Raw genomic sequence first — 19,141 nt, forward strand, 5'->3', positions numbered from 1 at the left:
GCCTGCAGTCACGAAAGCTTTAAGTCAACACTCATATACCTGTTTATAAACCCACACAAGCATGACGCCACTCAACCACTCATCCTTCCAGCCACCCCATCCCCCCAACCCAACCCCCTTTGTCACTCTACCCCCCTGCTCCATCCAACTCCCCCCCCCCGTACCACCTCCACCACCCCCTCCCTCTTCAACCACCTCCCCACCCTAGCCAGCACCCGTCATCAGCTCCTCCCCGCCCCCACCCTCCACCACCAAATTAAGCCGGAGAGTTTGAACTGGGTGAGAGTCGAAGAGTCCACAGCCCTCGCCTCTCCGCTGCTCCGTGTCTGCGAGCGACTCTGCCACGGGTTGACTACCAACCCCCCTCGCCACCACCCCTCCTCTGACGTAAGTGGAGCGGTGTTTTTGTGGTCGTGGTTAACGCGTGGATTTGCGTGACAGAGTGGCGGGGGGAGGTGGGGAGTCAATCGAGCGCGTGTTCGATGCGACGCTGTGGGGAAGACGATGGCTCATTAACCTGTCTGGCAGTTGCAAAATTGTGCAAAAACACATCACCCAGACAAAGACGCGCACGAAGACAAAGGTTCCCCCCCCGGATAGTCCGCGCGGACTTCTGGGGCAAGTGCTGTTAGCGAGTCACCTATGAAGGCCGGCACGGCACACGAAGAGGTGGGTGGTCAGCACCACGCCCGACCATCTTTGTCTCCCTAGTGGCGATGGTTTTTTACGCATTGCACCAGGTATTCGTCTGTGGATGAGTCGGCCTAAGAGGATCTCTACGCTCGGTGCAGACTATTGACACTGCAGCTTAACCGCACAAAGATACACAGATCCGCACACACTCGAACACGCAAACACGCAATTCTTAAACGTTCCATTACTTATTGTCCAAGTCACTTTACTGCTTGCTGTTCTTTGACGTTGATAGTTAAGCAAATAATGTGTCATCTTCACATATCTCTCTCCGCATTACAAATGAAAAAAATTTCATGAACACAACCCATCTTCCCCAAAGCACTTGTTGGCAATGACTTCGCTGATGAGACATTGAATGTCAAAACCGGCCCAGATTTTTGCTCGTAACGACGGCTCAACGCTCCCGACATTACGCGATCACAGAAGGCCTTTCTTGGGGCGGCCAGTGTGGATTACGCGGTACAATTTTGCTCTCTTGTCTATTTAAAGTGGAGAGACGGACAAATGTTAAGGAGGCAATGTCGCCCGTTGGTCTATCTCGTCACGGTATGTGCATCCTCCACTGCGACCTTAAGGATCGTGTCCGTGTGCTGTGTACCCGGAGAACGCGGAGTGTTCGCTCGTTTGCGTGCGCCTTGCTCCTTGCAGATGCAAAAAATAATTTACAGACCACTCGCCACCAGCCAAAGGTCAGTGTTCCTTCTGAAACGCTTGTTTGTACTAAAGTGTAACCAGCCACAAAACCAAGACGATTGAACTCTTTATATATTTTTTAAATGTACTCAACCTAAAGTTTTGATGAGGTCATAGCGTGTAATGGTCAGCGCACCGGACTTGCAATGCAGAGGTCAACCGTTCGATCTTCAGGCGTGGCAGTTGAAACAATGGGCTTTGTTGTTGTTGGTTAATGCCACGGCCCCCTCCCCCCCCCCCCCCACCTTCTCCCATCGCTCCTTCACCTCTGTCAACCCAGCAAGATGAATGAGTCTTCGTCTTCTTCTTCTTTCGTACGGCTGATGTAGATGCGGAGCAACGACTCCAATTTCACAGTCGTGTTTGTGGATCGGGCGTTGCGTCGTTATGGGTTGTGTGGTCTCTTCTGGATGACCACAGTCGCACACAATTCTGTCTCTCACCTGATGAGGCTGGTTGTCAGCACCGGCGAAACGCCGTACTCGAATTGTAAACGTTGTGGGTTTGCTCTCCAACACACCGGTGTGCTGAAGTAGTCACTAATTGGCACGTTTTGTTGGCGTGACAAACCTTACTGATACTGGAGAGTTTTTAATTTTCCATTTGTGCATCAGGTATCCTCCCATGGTTTGTGCGGATGCGGTTTAGGGTGGACCATGAGCTTCGTGGAAGATCAACCCCAGAGATATTCTGCGTTGGGTGTTAGGGGGTTCTTTTGAACTGAATTCAGCTCCCCAAGCTTAATCGGGGTTGAACTCGCTTTGCTGATGGTTAAGCGCATGGGTCCAAAAGGGCTTGCGTAACTTCAAGCGATGATGAAATGAGTGAACACCACAGTTAGTCCGATCTGCAGCTCGCGTGTAACGAGCGGGCTAAAGCGTGGCTACTCCCATCTCTTTCAAGACGACGGGCCAGCATGGAAGAGTAGGCCAATGTGCGCTCTCTCTCTCTCTTTCTCTCTCGGGGGGCTCTCTACAACTGCCACTCGTGGAGAGCCCTTCTGCCAAGCAGTGGCGTGCATCAAATATTGCAGGGCGGTACCGAGAGCATTACCTTATGATGAAGGCCAAATACGAAACTGAACTTGCTTTATTTTACCAGGTAAGACCCACAAGTGGCAGCTCAACGAAGTAGCTGATCACGTGGACATTTTTTTACCAACACTTCTAAGCATCTGCCAATAGTGGCGCAAGTCGGCAATTACAGGGCTGCACCTCGTTCCGTAACTTTAAACCTCGCGGCCCCGTTGCACGAGATCGTTGTTGTTTTCTCAATCGGGTTGACGTGTATACACGTACGGTATACACGTGCACATGTACTGCTCGGTTTTGTCAATCCACTGCTGGATATTATTTCACCATACTTCACCACGCTGTGAAACGAGGAGAGAGGGGGGCGGGGGTGCAGGATTGCACCGAGGAGGCAGAACTGATGCTGACTACCACTCAACGCTGATGTTAACCATTACCGCAGGGTTCACAGCACTCTGTGCTCACCACTTTGCCACCGCTGACAATGAAGCATAGGATTGTCAATATTTGAACCACCATCCATGAAGCCGGGTTCGAACCCCCCTACCTCGCCCTTACATCATGGGGACGTCTCGAAATGTACTTACAGGGACTTCTCTACTTACGAACGGGTTAGGTTCCAGAGGTCTGTTCGTAAGTCGATTTGTTCGCAAGTCCAACTTTACCCTCGTTGATTCCGAACACGTTGTACGGCGTGTACACTAAACACTGGTAATGGCTTTAAATGTTGTATAATATCCTTTAGATTTAGATGCCATTGGTTCTTCACGTTCTGTAGTTGTAGATGCCACTGGTTCTTCACGTTCTGTAGATGTAGATGCCACTGGTTCTTCACGTTCTGTAGTTGTAGATGCCACTGGTTCTTCACGTTCTGTAGTTGTAAATGCCACTAGTTCTTCACGTTCTGTAGATGTAGATGCCACTGGTTCTTCACGTTCTGTAGTTGTAGATGCCACTGGTTCTTCACGTTCTGTAGTCGTAGATGCCACTGGTTCTTCACGTTCTGTAGTTGTTGATGCCACTGGTTCATCACGTTCTGTAGTTGTAGATGCCACCGCCGCCATTTCTTACGCGGCGGTTAAACTTACGACCCTCGGTCCCGACAGGCAACTGGACATACGGACAGGTTTGTTCGTATCTCTGAAAGTTCTTAAGCCGAATGTTCGTAAGTAGACGAGTCCCTGTATATGTATTAAGTGACAGCTCACTGCAATTCGATCTCACACCGCTATACTACGTCGACTTTGTGTTTTTTTTGCTCCGTCAACCCGCAATGACCAGCGGTGGTGAAGTATGGTCACATAATAATCCCCACCGACCTACACGTCGCGGTGGAGGGATTAACAAAAGGGCTCTGAACATGTGCGTGCCTGTGTTTCTGAACGTCGCCGTCAAAGAAAGGAACATTTAACACGCAGGTTAATGGCCACGGTTCTCATTAACTATGTAAACGCATTACATTCTTATGCGGGTCACGGGTTAATCCGTAATGTTAATGTAACGCAGGGGTTAATGTTATTCCTCGTCGGTAGAAGCAAAGGGTTGATGGGTCACAGTCAGGATTTGTTCATCTATCGAACCGCCAGTGCTGTTAAGCTGACCGGGAGGGAATGTCAGAAAGCACAGTGAAGAGATTGTTGAATCCATCTGTGCGGACCTTAACACGAGCACACACCACCTGCGCAGCGTGGGGACTTCATCCAGCAGTAGATTTTACTTTTACAAAAAGGGCTGCACGTACCTATATGCGACGAAAGGTGATGATTGATGAAGGCGCAGCCCTGCAATTTCTGTTTCAGCGGAAGGACGTCCACTAACAAGGAACTCTAGACGTCCACCCACTCTCCCGAGGGGTTATTTGGCCTCTTCTTCCACGCTGGCCAGACGTCTTTGAAGAGGTGGACAGTCACCCACACTTTACCCCACTATACGCCAACTGCCGATCGAGCAGCTGCGCTCTTACTCAAATTCATTTACCCCGAACATATTATCCCTTTTTCTTCTTTGGGTCTTTCGGTAAAGTCACGTAGATAGGTTCAAATTAATACGAATAAAATAAAGCAAAAAACTACGACGTTTTGATCACAACACAAGCGGTCGTCATCAGGAGGAAAAACGAGTGGGGAAGCTGCTGAGACAGAAAGATATTATAGTTAAGTGGAGACCCTCCCCGTAGAGGCGGTTAAAACGTGGCTGAGCAGCAGCTTTCCCATTCTTTTTTTCTCCTGATGACGATCGCTTGTGTTGTGATCGAAACGTCGTAGTTTATTTTAATTTTTTTGAACATATTTACGTGATTTAACCGAAAGCCCCAAAGAATATTAATTCCTGCGGTCACGAAAGATTTTAAGTCAAGATATTATCCCTTTGCTTATTAATTTGAATACATTTGCACAAATGGACCTGGCAATGTTGCGCAAACATTTCTCTTGGGACGTGGCGCCGAATCAAAATCAGCATATTTACTTGTGATGCAGGAATCCGATGAGCTATAAAGCTCTTTTTCTCACGGGTATCCAGTAGAATTATCCCGTGCAAAGAAAATGCTGGTTCTCATACAAACGAACTGAACCCTTAGCAGGGACATTGTTAATATTTACAAGAACGCTAATATTTAATAAAGGTATTACATGCCATTGTTGTATTGCTTACATCGCGTTACATATCCGGAGAATTCAACGGTGGTCACAAGATATTTCGACCACCCTGTGCGTGGATTTATTTTTTCAAACTGCCACGCCCGGGAGATCGAATCCCTCCTGGATTGCAAAGCGAGTGCACTCACCAGGCAGCGAGCACATCGCAAGCAGTGCGTCTCGTGTCAAACCGAGCTGACGCCAACCCAAGGGTTGAACGCCACCCGACTGCCAAGCACGACTCAGATTAAACTCACATCAAAGCAGCGCTCCTCCTTTGGAGCGCGTTAATCGCTTTCAATTTAAACATCCCGTGCCGTGAAGAGCGATTGTCAGCGAGGTCTTATGCAATCGCAGTAGCAGTAGTAATAATAAAATAATGACGAAGAGCGCGTTGGCTGATCCACTGCTGGATGAAGGCTTCTCCCGTAGCCGTGTCGGACTCCGAGGAGGGTTTCGCTTGACCATACTTGGCGAGGCGGTGTGGCCGACGTTTCGGGGTGGTAGCAGAGGGACAGTGGGCCAAGATTCTACGCTCCCCCACTCACATTCACCAACGCCGCACTGAGCGGCGTGGTGAAGTTACGGTCAAATGACCCCCGACGACCCGCACGAGGTATGGTCCGGTCAGTCTACCCGCAATAGCCTTAGAGGAGGGTCTGCACATTGTGCTGGCCGTGCAGACGAACTACACGGACTGACGAGGCACGGGGAGAGAATCGCACATGCCGTCCTGTGCATGGAGTGAGCGCGAGACGGAGGGACACGAGGATGTCAAAAGCGCATGCAGGGCAAAGGGCCTCATTGTCCAGACCAAGTGAGGAGTGGGCTTGGGATGGAGACGCCGCTCTTGACGACGGGAATAGTGGCAAACCAGGGGGTACATCCACTCGGGAGATGGAGCGCTGAAATAAGTTCGTGCGCAGGTGTCAGTTGGAACGTTAACATCGCAGAATGGCGAGAGATTGGTGGCGGTGTGGGGAGGCCTTCATCCAGCAGTGGATTTATCATGGCTGATCACGGTGAGAAGTCTGGACACCAGGATTGTCTCATTAGCAAGAGTGATCTTCATCCAGCAGCGGATGGATCATGGCTGATCACGGTGAGAAGTCTGGACACCAGGATAGTCTCATTAGCAAGAGTGATCTTCATCCAGCAGCGGATGGATCATGGCTGATCACGGTGAGAGGTCAAGACACCTGGATCGTATCAATCTTGATTTGAAGCTATCGTGACTGCAGGAATCCATACTCTTTGGTTCTTTCGGTAAAGTCACGTAGGTAGCCTGCAGCATCCTGTACCATTGACATGCTAATTTTCTCACATTCGCATCACTAACCCAGCTTCTCTCTACCTTCCACCTATTACCTGTGCTCAACTCCCCTCCCCTCCCTAATTCTAGATTTGATACTCTTAGGTTTTTTTCGGTTAAATTACAGCCAACGCTGCAGCATCCTGTATCATTGACATGCATTTTTTTTCACATTAGCATCACTAACCCAGCTTCTCTCTACCTTCCATCTAACTCCCCCCCTCCCTCCCTCCCTCCTTGCCTCCCCCCTTTCTTCCTTCTCGAGCTCCGCCCACTTACCCCTGGGATTGAGTCCACCAAAACCCTTTATAAACTCTTGTCGTTATCAGATCTTTTTCCTAAATCTGAAGTTGTCCTGCTCTATCGGTTCCGCCTGATGACGGTCGCTTGTGTTGCGATCGAAACGTCGTGATTGATTCTATTTCTACCTACAGGATAGTCTCGTTAGCAAGAGTGACCTTCAGCCAGCAGTGGATGGATCATGGCTGATGAGGCATTTCTTCAGAAGTGTCGCGACTCGTTTGGGACCGTGGGTTGTTCGCCCCTCTCAGCGAGAGACTCTCAGTCAGTTTCCCTCATCTCCAAATCACCAAGATAACCGTGAAATATTGGTCTTTAATCGCACTCGACGGTGCTGACCGAGGTGAAAGTCTCTTCTGTCAGGGAGACTTGGGGGAGGGCTATAAACACCGCGCGATAGGAACATATCGACGCAACAACGTAATTATATATATATAAAACTAAATCAAGATTAGATAAATAAAAACACGCAGGACATCATTCACGTGCAGGTTTTTGTTTTTCAATAATCCGAAAATCTCGGCCTTTTTTTTGTAATAGTTGCAACAAAAAGTTGGTCAATCTGGTCCAGGGTGTCGTGGGTAAAGCTTTGGTCCGCTAAAATAGCGATACGTATTAAGACCCAATATTTGCTCTAACAATCGTCAGCAGCAGCATCCGTCATGCCCAATCCACAGAAGGATACGAATTTTAAAAGTTGTTCAAGACGTTATAGGTAACTTTTTGGACAGAGAGAAATAAAAATAAAATATTCCGCGTGCCCCGTGTGAGGATCGAACTCACGACCTTCAGATTATGAGACTGACGCGCTACCTACTGCGCTAACGAGGCAACTGCAGAGCACAGACAAAGGGCCCCCCTCTCATACAGGCCCCAAAGACTGTTGGGGCAAGTGCTGTTAGCAGGCATTGTGGCGGCACACAAGGGGGTGTGGGGTGACCAGCACCACGCCCGGCCGCCTTTGTCTCCCGAGTGGCCGTGTTGACACGTTGCGCCAGGTACGGTGTCGACGTGCCTTCGTCTCGTTTCGCTAACAACTGGAGATCCCAAGGCAACTTCAACAATTCGTACACCAGGAATCAGCAAAAAACACCTCTCCTTTACACCATTGGAACCTCATTTGCCAGTAAAAAATATGATAATTGGTTTTTTACCCTTCTATCTGGCAACAAAACTGACACCTTTTTTTTACAAGGAGTCATGTTTGCATAGACCACAATACCTGCAGTCATAATGCAAACAAAAAACACAACTCTGATAATGTAAGCACTGTCTTTGAAGTTGACCAATCAACTATGCAAACATGACTCCTTGTAAAAAAGGTGTCAGTTTGTTGCCAGATAGAAGGGTAAAAAACCAATTATCATATCTCTCCTTTCCAAAATACAGGCTGCTGGGCTTTTTTTGTTTAGAGGGCGCAAAAAAACCACTCGGCGGCCACCGCCTCACTGCCATCTGCGAGTCGCAAAGCAATAGGTATTGTATTGTGTTTTGCTTTGGACATTTTTACCCGCCCCGACTGCTCATCTGTGAAAGGGAGCTTTTTAGCTCATCGGATTCCCCCAGTATAAATACAAATTCTGATTCTGATATTGAGCGAATATAAGCAAAATGGGCATAAACAAATAACAAGTGTGTTGTTTGGCCAAGGCGAAGAGGAGGACTGGGGATTGCACGCCAATTATCATCATCATCACTGGTTCATGCAGACATTATTTCTTGTAAAAGGTTTCAGTTTGGTGTTTTAACAACTTAACACCTGTATTGTTGCCAGATAAAAGGGGAAACCACTATTATCATATTTTGGTACTGGCAAAAGAGGTCCCATGATGTAGATACAACTGACTTTGTTTCATATTCTTGGTTCTTTCGGTAAAGTCACGGAGAAGGGAAATAATAAAATAATATAAATATAAAACAATAAAAATTCTCACGACGTTCCGACTGCAACACAAGCAATCATCATCAGGTGTGAAATCCACAGCAAGAAAATTTGAAAAAAAGTGCCACTTTTTCTTGCTGTGGATTTCACACCTGATGATGATTTCTTGTGTTGCAGTCGAAACGTCGTGAGAGTTTTTATTGTTTTATATTTGTATTATTTTATTATTTCCCCTCTACGTGACTTTACCGAAAGAACCATGAATATGAATCCCTGCAGTCACGAAAGCTTTAAATAAAAATTTGACTTTGTTTCATCAAGCCCTATGCATTCATTAACATTACTGCAAGGCTGCAGTAAAGGGTAAGTAAGAACCGCTGCTCTGTAGGGAAGAGGAGTTTGGGGTGGGTGGAGTGGAGAGGGCGGAGTGATCTTCGGATGTAAGAGTTCCACAGAGCGAGGTCCACTTCGACTCCAGGCGAATGGATGCAATCATGCGGCTGTGACCTCAAAGCGAACACTCGGTAATCGACCCTTGACCCAAGAAACCTATCAAATCTGCCTCCCCCACCCCCACCCACTCCTCCCCACTTCCCCACCATTTCCCCAACCAAAGACAAAAATGCCCCGTAAAGTCTCTCATAGACTTGGGGCAAGTGCTGTTCGCGAGCGCTTATGAAGGCCGGTGCGACACACAAACAGGTGGATTGGTGGTTAACACCACGCCCGGCCGCCTTTGTCTCCCCATGGCTGATGTTTACACCAAGGTACAAAATTTTCAGGCTTGCGTAAACCGAGGCGAGGCCCATGACCGGTTCAGATACAGACGCCACTGCCATTGGCCGTGAGCGGGAATCCAACTCGGGACGTTGGGTTTCGTAACGCAGCGCGCTAACCGGCGCAGCAAACCATCGTCGTGCAGTCATCACGGTCACACATCCATCGTCCCTTTGATTGCCCCATCGGCGTCGAGCGCCGCGCGCACGGAATCCAGGATCGCGTTTCGAACCGTCGGACTAGCGTGGACGGGGAGGCCAACAACACCTGCTCGACTCCGGGTCGCCGGGTTTGTAGCGCAGCGCGCTAACCGCTACACTACTGCACACACACACAGATGCAAAGGTCCCCCATATAGCCTTTAACAGACTGTTGGCGCAAGTCCTGTCAGAGAGTGTCCTAATAAAGCCCGCACACACACACACACCGGCACAGACACACACACGCGCACTGACACACGCGCACACACACACACCGGCACAGACACACACGCGCACTGACAGACACACACATACACGGGCACAGGACACACACGCGCACTGACATACGCGCACACACACACACCGGCACAGACACACACACACACGCGCACAGACACACACACACACACGCGCACTGACAGACGCACACACACACACACCGGCACAGACACACACACACTGACATACGCGCACACACACGCACACACCGGCACAGACACACACACACACCGGCACACACAGACACACACACACTGACATACGCGCACACACACACACCGGCACAGACACACACACACGCACTGACACACACACACACGGGCACCCACACGGGCACCCAACGCACGCGTCAGTGATCACAAATACCGCGCGTCCGACGAAGCGCACATAGTTTGGTGGCGAGTCGGACGAACCCCAGCCCCGCCCCCCACCATCACCTCCGCCCTCCCAGCACGCAGCCCCTCTTAACCCCCCCCCTCTCCCCCTATTTATCCCCTACACCCCTTGCTCACACCCTGCTGTTCCCGCCGTGCCACCTTCATCTCAGGTGCGATCTTCAACTCCGCTGACTCCGCGTCCCTCCAGGTGAGGCTGATGGCGGTGGTGATTGTGACGGCGTCTCCCCCGACTCGCTATCCTCTTCGGGCGTTTACGCTGCGGACGCCATCGACTTCGTCGATTCGTGTTCACGCGTCGTGTTGATTTACAATAGCACCGTGTCGCCTGCGACGCGTCGTGTTGCTCGCGACAAAGCGTTGAGCGGCTCACAATTGCGTGCGTGATTTCTCGCAACGTGCGTTTGTTGCCCGCGACAGTCGCACTCACGACACGTGCATCCCGGTGTCAGAATTTTAGACTGGACGAATCCAATGAGCTGTGAAGCTCTTTCTTTCACAGCTCTCCAGTAGTTTCGCAGATGTGCGGTCGTACAAACCACGGGGACGCCGAGTCGCGTGGAACCGGCGAACGTCGCGGACATAACAGGAGCGACTTCAAAAGAACATGAATCTGGCTCGGGCGAGGGCACAGCGTGGCGAGTTGGGATGATAGTGGTGACGACGATGATGGAAACGGAATTTAAGCCGGCAAAGCAGAGGGGGAGAGGAGCGATCAGAGCTCAGAGAGAGAGCGATGGGGTGATATACGATGCGTGTGGGTGCAGTAGTTGAGTGAGATGGACTTGTGGTGGCAGTGCAGTACCGTGACCGCTTTCGCGACAGCGTAGGGTGCCGTCATCCAGCAGTGGATAGAACGTGGCTTGATGACTAACTCTGCTACAGATGATGATTTTTCGGCTGCCGTGTTTGACGATGATTTGTTTGTTATATAAGACTGCGGGATTAAGTAAACGCACGGGTACATTCTGGAATATTCTCAACAACCACCAAAAAACCCAAAGATAAAGACAAGATCCCCGTATAGCCTTTAACAGACTGCTGGGGCAAGTGCTGTCGGCGAGTAGCACCTACCCCACCCCCCAACACGACCTACACTTGGAAGTCAAAAATAAACAATGATCGCGCCGCAGCCACACGATGTTCCTTCCCACGCGATTGGGTACGGCTTGAGACCCCCCCTCCTCCTCACCCCCCCTCTTCCTCATCCTCAACCCCCCCCCCTCCTTACCCCCCCCCCCTTCACCCCCCCCCCCCCGCCGTTCCTCCTCGTCCACGAGATGAGACGCTAACAAGGAGACCAAACAGACAGGGTTCACGATCCCACGCTACAATCCTTTCCTGACTAAGATGCGGTAGGTAGTCGCAGCTCTACGGCCTCGCCGATGCGTTTGTCCGGTTGTGCCGTCGTGTGATTTGGGCACGATGTCCGACGTTTCGGTCCACGTGTTGGGAGCAAATTCAGGGAACTGCATTCTCTAATTATGGCCTCAGCATATGAGCTCATCATCATCATCATCATCCTCATCATCCATGATGTGTCCACTGCTGGACGAATGACGCACGAAGTTGTTAATTATACCATTAAGTTCCAGTCACATTTCGTGGGTGTTAAAATTATATTTTTCAGGACGGACGTTTACTTTTGTATATTTACTGTATATATATATGAGGTGTTGTAGGGTTGCGCCGCTTGTGTTGTTCAACACGATGTCGGACGTTTCGCACCACGTTCCTGAAGAAGCGTGTGGAGCGAAACGTCGGACGTCGTGCCGAACAAACACGCGGCACCGAACCCGCAGACGCATCGGAGGGCTGTTACAGACAGCGGCTCCGTGACTCCGCATCACAAAGCGGAGTGGGGAATTACTTCCAAAGTAAAGCGACGTGTTTCAACTGCTTAACACACACACACACAGAGGCGCGCGGCTCTGCTTTAAAAATACGCAACAATCCTTTCTCCGTAAGGAGAACGAAGAGAGAAGGCAGATCCATAGAGTCGAGTTCACGAGATCGGTATCTGTATTTTAAAAAAAAACGACAATTATAAGCAGAATTTTAAATCGCACAGGCACACATGTCTGGTACATCAGCCCATTTATTGACTTACTCGACCGATGCCACAGGGCCGCATTTTGTTTAAGTAAGCAAACCCGGGACCGGTTTCGACTTCATGGGTCTCATCAGCATAGGGAAAGTAAGGTTAACCAGACATTATTGGTAAAGGCACTGCGTCTACACGACTGAGTTCCTGCTTTACTGCATTTGAGCCGGCCCTGTTAGGGTCGGGCGAGCCCAAAAATATTTCCGTACCCGGCACACAACATCCAGTATACACATCGCTATGGCCGTGGTTACGGTACTACTCACGTGGCTACCACTCTAAATCTATACCACGAGTGATTCCGGAAGAAATAAAAACAAAAACATCGGTGGGGGAAATGAGACCGTGTGGTCCCAGGTATATCTCCACGTTCGTACACCCGCCGACTCAACCACCACAAAGCCACGTGCTCACCAATTAACCTGCGTGCCTGTGCATGATGAGGTGGTCGTTAGCAGCCCTTGCCGCAATAGCCTGTTCAGGCTATGACGGGGGCATCTTTGTCTTTTGTTGGAAAATCCAGCATGCAGAAGAACACGAAGTTGGCGCTCGCCTCGGCGATTTTACTCGTGAGCCTCGCGGTGGCTCTCATCCTGGGTCTCACCCTGGGTCTTCGTCGCACCGATCCGACCCCCGTGACCCCGGCGACCCACTCTTACCACAGCGCCGCCGTGGCAGCCGATGCAGGGCCGTGCTCCGAGGTCGGGAGGTGAGAGAGGAGATGGAGATTGCACCGTGGCCCGGGCCGGCCTGGGGAAATGACCTCTCGACCCCCCCCACCCCCCGAACCTAGTGCCAGCCTGGATTTCCTGCTATGAGAGGGCTTCTTAAATTGAGACAACCACCAGTGCAGGGAGGACGTTGGTGTCAGGGGGTGCAGGTGGAAGGAATTTAAGTGTTCTAAATTTAGAATCTAAAAATTATGATAATAACACGAAAGCCACAATAATAGCAATGACGATGGTGGTGGTAGGGAATGTAGGTGGAACGAATCTAAGAGTTCTAAATTTAGAAACCAAAATTATCCGTAATCATAACAATGAAGCTGATGATGCCGTCATTAAAACTACAGTCCACCGTTTTTATTTGACCACAAAAGGCCCACTGAGCTATGTAGCTATTTTTCAGAAGCGACCTGGCCACAAATGACAGCTCAACGAAGTGGCTTATCACGTGTAAATTTATAGCAGACAAATATTCTAAACGCATTTTTGATTATAAATGTGGAGGGGAAAAGCGGAGGACCCGGATCAAAATCCACGTGACCACGGGGAGAACATGAAAAACTCCAAATATGCAGGCGTCAGGGTTGGGATCGAACCCACAACCTCCTCCATACCAGGCAAAGGAGTTAACATCTCGTGGTGGCCTTTCCACCAGCATTTGCATGGGCGATCAGGGCTGCGCTTTTACCTTTAGTCTGCGATGAGCCCCAGTGAGCTGTGGGCCTTGAAGAGGGTCCTGCATTGGGATGTTTGGACTATTCCATGTGCGTGTGAGGAAGGCAATCCGAGTATTTGTGTGAAAAGCTAGCGGAGTAATAATCACCTCCCATTTGGCGTCCGATGAATTGTCATGATTCGGGGCAGCGTTTCGAATTAAACAATTTTATTTTAAAAGATCGCGTTGTATTTGTGGCCGAACTACGCTACTGGGTGAGGGGTCCCTTCGGGGTGTCAGTGATCGACTCCCAGCCTAGAGACACCGGTCCCAGTAGCCCTGACCCAGTAACCCTGACCCAGCAACCCTGAGTAAATCTGAACCAGACCTGACCCAGTCACCCTGTCCCTGGAGACCTGACCCCGTAACCCTGACTCAAGAGGCTTGACCCAGTAGCCCTGATTCACTAACCCTGACCTAGTAACCCTGACCCCATAAACCTGACCCAGTCACCCTGACCCAGGAGGCTTGACCCAGTAGCCCTGATTCACTAACCCTGACCCAGTAACCCTGACCCCATAAACCTGACCCAGTCACCCTGACCCAGGAGGCTTGACCCAGTAACCCTGACCCCATAAACCTGACCCAGTCACCCTGACCCAGGAGGCTTGACCCAGCAACCCTGACTCAGCAACCCTGACCCACGAGCCCTGACCCCCTGCCCCGCCCCGTGGGCCGCAGGGACGCGATGAAGGACGGCGGCTCCGTGGTGGACGCGGCCATCGCGGCACTCCTCTGCATCGGTCTCTTCAACGCGCACAGCATGGGCATTGGCGGCGGGGCCTTCTTCACCATCTACAACGCCTCCACCGGTGTGTGTTCGTGTGTGTGTGGGTGTGAGCGTGTGTGTGTGAGCGTGTGTGTTCGTGTGAGCGTGTGTGTGAGCGTGTGTGTGAGCGTGTGTGTGTGTGAGCATGTGTTTGTTAATGTTGGGAGCGGTAGTGCAGCGTTTAGCGCTACGAACCCGGCGAGTTCTGAACCGGTCCCTGGCCTCCCCTAGGTCAACTCAGCCTCAAATGAGTACCTGGTGCGGTGTGTAAACATCGCCACTGGGGAGACAAAGGCGGCCAGGCGTGGTGCTGGCCACCCACCCCCTCGTGTGCCGTGCCGGCCTTCATAGGTGCTACTCGCTAACGGCACTTACCCCAACAATCTGTTACAGGCTATACGGGGGATCTTTGTCTTTTCTGCGTGCATTGCACCCACAGACAATGAGGCTAAACGGCTGGGGGGGGGGCTGTGGTTGGGGGGGGGAGATAGTTTTTTGAAATCTAAACATTGTCTAGCACTGAGCTTGCATATGCCATCGTGAGTAAGCACAAAGTGACGATCATTCTTTCTCGCTCGCGTAAACCCCCTTTTCCTGCCCATCCTCGCAGGGAGAGCGGAGTTTATAAACGCGAGGGAGACGGCTCCACTCAACGCCACGGAGAACATGTTTGGGAACAACTCTGACCTCTCTCTGACCGGTACCTCCATCGCCCACTCCACCCGCCCACCAGTGCCGGATGAAGATTGTGCGGGGCCTGTAGCATTTATGTTATAAAGAGGGCCCTAAATAAATAAAAACACACACACTCATCTTTTTTTACTTGCATAGTAAATAGTATTTTTTCATTTGATATACAGCCAGATAATACGACAAATCGCTAACCTTAAACACCCAGTCGTTCATAAAAGTTGAAGGCGGTATAGTACTATAGTCATAGAGCAAGTGCAGAATCACTGAACCGGAATTGATAGCTTGAAAGCATTTAGAGTGGGGCCCTTAAAAGTGCGGGGCCCGTAGTATTTGTAGCTACGTTTGCTACTAGGATAATCCGGCACTGCCTCCCACTACGCAAACTCCCACGTCAATAGCACTCACAGTCGATGGTCCTCAGGATGCTCTGCGTGGCTCACAGTTCACCTGGGAAGCACCGATTAAGTCAGAATCAGCAGACGTATTTATCCGGGAGGAATCCGGTGAGCTATGAAGCTCTTTTTCACAGATGTCCAACAAGTCTCACTGCGCACGGACACAGAACACGTCCCCGAATGACGTGCAGCACATCCTTGAGAAATGACTCACAGGGGCAGTGGGAGAAACAAAAACAACATCATCATCAGCCATGGTCAATCCACTACTGGATGAAGACTCTCCCTCCCCAAGCCATCGACGCCTCTCACGATCCTGCGTTGGAATGTTCGGCTGTAGGTGGACATGTCCTCGGAAACGAGTCCGTTCCTTGGAATTGCCACTTCGTTGTAAATTATGACTCCGGCTCACCGGTTTCGGTTCACAATAGTCTTGAGAACGAACAATTTGTAAACGATGCCCCACGTGAACGGCGTGTCGTGGTGTGTGCACGGCGTGACGTTTGTGGTATGGCGCGTGCGTGGTGCGACGTCGACGATGCGCTTCCGCGATGCGTGTCGCGTGCCATGGTGTGGAACACGCGGTGTGTGTGTGTGAGTGTGTGTATGTGTGAATGTGTGTGTGTGAGTGTATGTGTGAGTGTGTGTGAGAGTGTGTGTGAGAGTGTGTGTGTGTGTATGTGTGAGTGTGTGTGAGAGTGTGTGAGTGTGTGTGTGTGTGAGTGTATGTGTGAGTGTGTGAGTGTATGTGTGAGTGTGTGTGAGTGTGTGTGCGTGTGTGAGTGTGTGAGAGTGTGTGTGTGTGTGAGAGTGTATGTGTGTGATAGTGTGTGTGTAAGTGTGTGTGGGTGTGTGTGTGTATGTGAGTGTGTGTGTGCACTTGGCCTGGCACAAGCATCGTGGTGACGTCACCGCTACTTAGTGGCGAATGGCGGTTGTTGTTGTTGTGTGTGTGAGTGCGCGCGTGTTGGCACAGTATGGGGGCACAGGTGGTGCACCTGCCAGTCATCTCAGTCAGTCAACCTATGGCACCACCTGGCTTTTGTACCGCAACCTCCTCGCAGCAGCGAGCCTTCGACGCTTGCACGCGACGGCCACGCGAAGCGCACCTAGCCTGGCACGAACGCCGTTTGCGACACCGCCGCCGCCGCGGTTGCTGCTGTGGCGTGTTCGGCGATGAGTCAAGCGCCTCGTGCCACAGGGGTAGGGGGGGGGGATGGCGTGGGCGTTCGCGCGGCGGCAAGTGACGGTGTCGTTGCGGTCGTGGTTTGCGGCGCGTCTTCAGGCGGACTGGCCGTCGCCGTTCCCGGCGAGCTGCGCGGCTACGAGCTGGCGCACCGCCGCCACGGCCGCCTGCCCTGGGCGCGCCTCTTCAAGCCGAGCGTGGACATGGCGCGACGGGGCATCCGCGTGAGCAACGCGCTCGCCGCGGCCATGGAGTCCGCCCGGGAGCAGATCGAGTCGAGGCCGTCGCTCTGGTGAGGGACTTGAGCGGGAGCAGAGGACGCAAACGGGTTTTGATTCCTTACCCGTACCCGTACCCGGCCGCACCAGGGTCGCAAACTGGTACCTGATTGCGACCTCTGGGATGAAGCCATGTTGCAGGCGCGGGTGGGTTGATTCTAGGAACTTGAATTGTGAGAAGAGACAAGACGTTGGGAAATGAGTGACAAACGGTGACTCACCAGTGACTCATGGTCTACCCGTACCCGGCCGCACCAGGTATCGGGTAGGGTATGGGTATCGGGTACCCGGTTGCGACTTCTGAGCGGGAGTCGTCGTGCCGTTGCTCCCGCTGCTGCTGCCGCTGCAGACGTTTACTTTGACGCAGCAGCCGCAGAGTCTCACAGAGGCCCGCGACGTCGCTCGAACCCTGGCCGAGAGCGAACCAAAGAGTTCAACCTCGAGTGACGGTCATCCGTCGAAATACCCACATGATTAGAGAGAGAGAGAAGGAACAAACAAAAAAATTAACCCGTAAAAACAAAGTTTTTAACTATAAATCCTTTATATGCGTGGCATCGGTTTTATTTTATTCATTTCTGTTTTTCTTGCGTAAGAGTTTCATTTTTATCACATTGGTATTTTAAATTAAATATGAAATTTTTTTTTCCTAAAAAGTGGAAAATTTTGGAAAAAAAATTTCACGAAAATAAATTGTCACGCACAACGAGTCTGTGTGCAAAATGTCAGCTCGATTGGATCACGGGAAGTGGGTTAAAAAACGACCGAAAGATTTGCACGGTCGTAAGCACGCAAGCAAGCAAGCAAGTGAACTTAATATAAAGGATTTAAAAAAAAACATCCACTTTTATTTTCTTTGGGTCTTTCGGTAAAGTGACGTAGATAGGTTCAGAGAAAATAACAAAAACCACGACGTTTCGATCGCAACGCAAGCGGTCGTCATCAGGCTGAACAAGTATAACCCGTAAAAACAAAGTTTTTCACTATAAATCCTTTATATGCGTGGCGGCTAGAGTCCTCTCGTCCTCTGGCTTGAGATGGCTGCCACCTATGGGTCAGATGATTGCATTGCACCATTAAGCAATTGGTAATTAAATATCATATTTTTGTCCTAAAAAGTGTAAAATTTTGGAGAAAAAAATTCACGAACATTAATTGTCACGCACAACGAGTCTGTGTGCAAAATGTCAGCTCGATTGGATCACGGGAAGTGGGTTAAAAAACGACCGAAAGATTTGCACGGTCGTAAGCAAGCAAGCAAGTGAACTTAATATAAAGGATTTAAAAAAGAGAGGAAAGCTGCTGAGGCAAACTGTTTTAAAGGTTGGAAATGGGTGTAGCCCAAGGGTCATAAACGAAGTGGGCGGGACTATTGATGTAAATGTGAGATAAATTAGCATGTTAATGTAAGATCGCAGAGCCGCAACCACGTCGGCGCACGAGGTGGCTGAGAAATGTAAACCATTAACACGATAATGTATCTCACATTAACACAGCCACCTCTGCACGCTCGTCGTGGAGGTCGCCCTCCAATCTTACATTAACATGCTAATTTCTCACATTAACATCACTAGCCCCGCCCACTTCGTTTATGACCCTTGGGCTACACCCATTTCAAACCTTTAAAACAGCCTGCCTCAGCAGCTTTCCTCTCTTTTGTCAGCCAGATGACGACCGCTTGCGTTGCGATCGAAACGTCGTAGTTTTTTCGTTATTTTTGTTATTTTCTTTGAACCCATCTACGTGACTTCACCGAAAGACCCAAACAATATGCATTCCTGCAGTCACGAAAGCTTTGAGTCAAGATTTGGTTTTGTCGTCGTCGTCGGCGTTGTTGTCAGCGTTTGTTTCGTCGACGCTGTCTGCCGTCGATGTCGCGACCGCGTGCGCTTCGCAGCGAGGTGTTTTGCGACGAGTCGGGGAAGGTGCGGCGCGAGAACGACACGGTGAGGTTCGCCAAGTTGGCCGACACGCTGGAGGTGATCGCCAGGGAAGGCGCAGACGCCTTCTACACCGGCTCGCTGGCGCGCAACATCAGCCGCGACATCCAGCTGGAAGGTGGGCGACCTGCTTGC

The 19,141-nt window shown here is 50.7% G+C and overlaps 1 protein-coding gene and 1 non-coding gene across 3 annotated transcripts in view; one reads left to right on the forward strand and one right to left on the reverse strand.

Annotated features, from left to right (window-relative positions):
- Positions 1-279: 279 nt before the first annotated feature.
- The window catches only part of LOC133348885 (glutathione hydrolase 1 proenzyme-like), a 42,778-nt gene continuing 23,916 nt past the window's right edge, over positions 280-19,141 (forward strand). The window contains exons 1-6 of one of the 2 annotated variants that reach the window (XM_061561968.1): positions 280-387; positions 12,829-13,014; positions 14,427-14,557; positions 15,125-15,214; positions 16,888-17,080; positions 18,964-19,124. In XM_061561968.1, the coding sequence (XP_061417952.1) occupies positions 12,830-13,014; positions 14,427-14,557; positions 15,125-15,214; positions 16,888-17,080; positions 18,964-19,124 (760 nt within the window). In that variant the 5' untranslated portion in view covers positions 280-387; position 12,829. Of the gene's footprint in view, positions 388-10,299; positions 10,392-12,828; positions 13,015-14,426; positions 14,558-15,124; positions 15,215-16,887; positions 17,081-18,963; positions 19,125-19,141 lie in introns of those variants that run through there. The other variant, XM_061561967.1, reaches the window with a different exon arrangement.
- TRNAM-CAU (transfer RNA methionine (anticodon CAU)) lies at positions 7,427-7,499 on the reverse strand. Its single transcript has one exon. It is a non-coding gene; the product is annotated as a tRNA-Met (tRNA).

The sequence above is a fragment of the Lethenteron reissneri genome, chromosome 28, assembly GCF_015708825.2.
Source record: "Lethenteron reissneri isolate LAM-NWPU_2019-01 chromosome 28, ASM1570882v1, whole genome shotgun sequence".
Lineage (NCBI taxonomy): Eukaryota > Metazoa > Chordata > Hyperoartia > Petromyzontiformes > Petromyzontidae > Lethenteron > Lethenteron reissneri.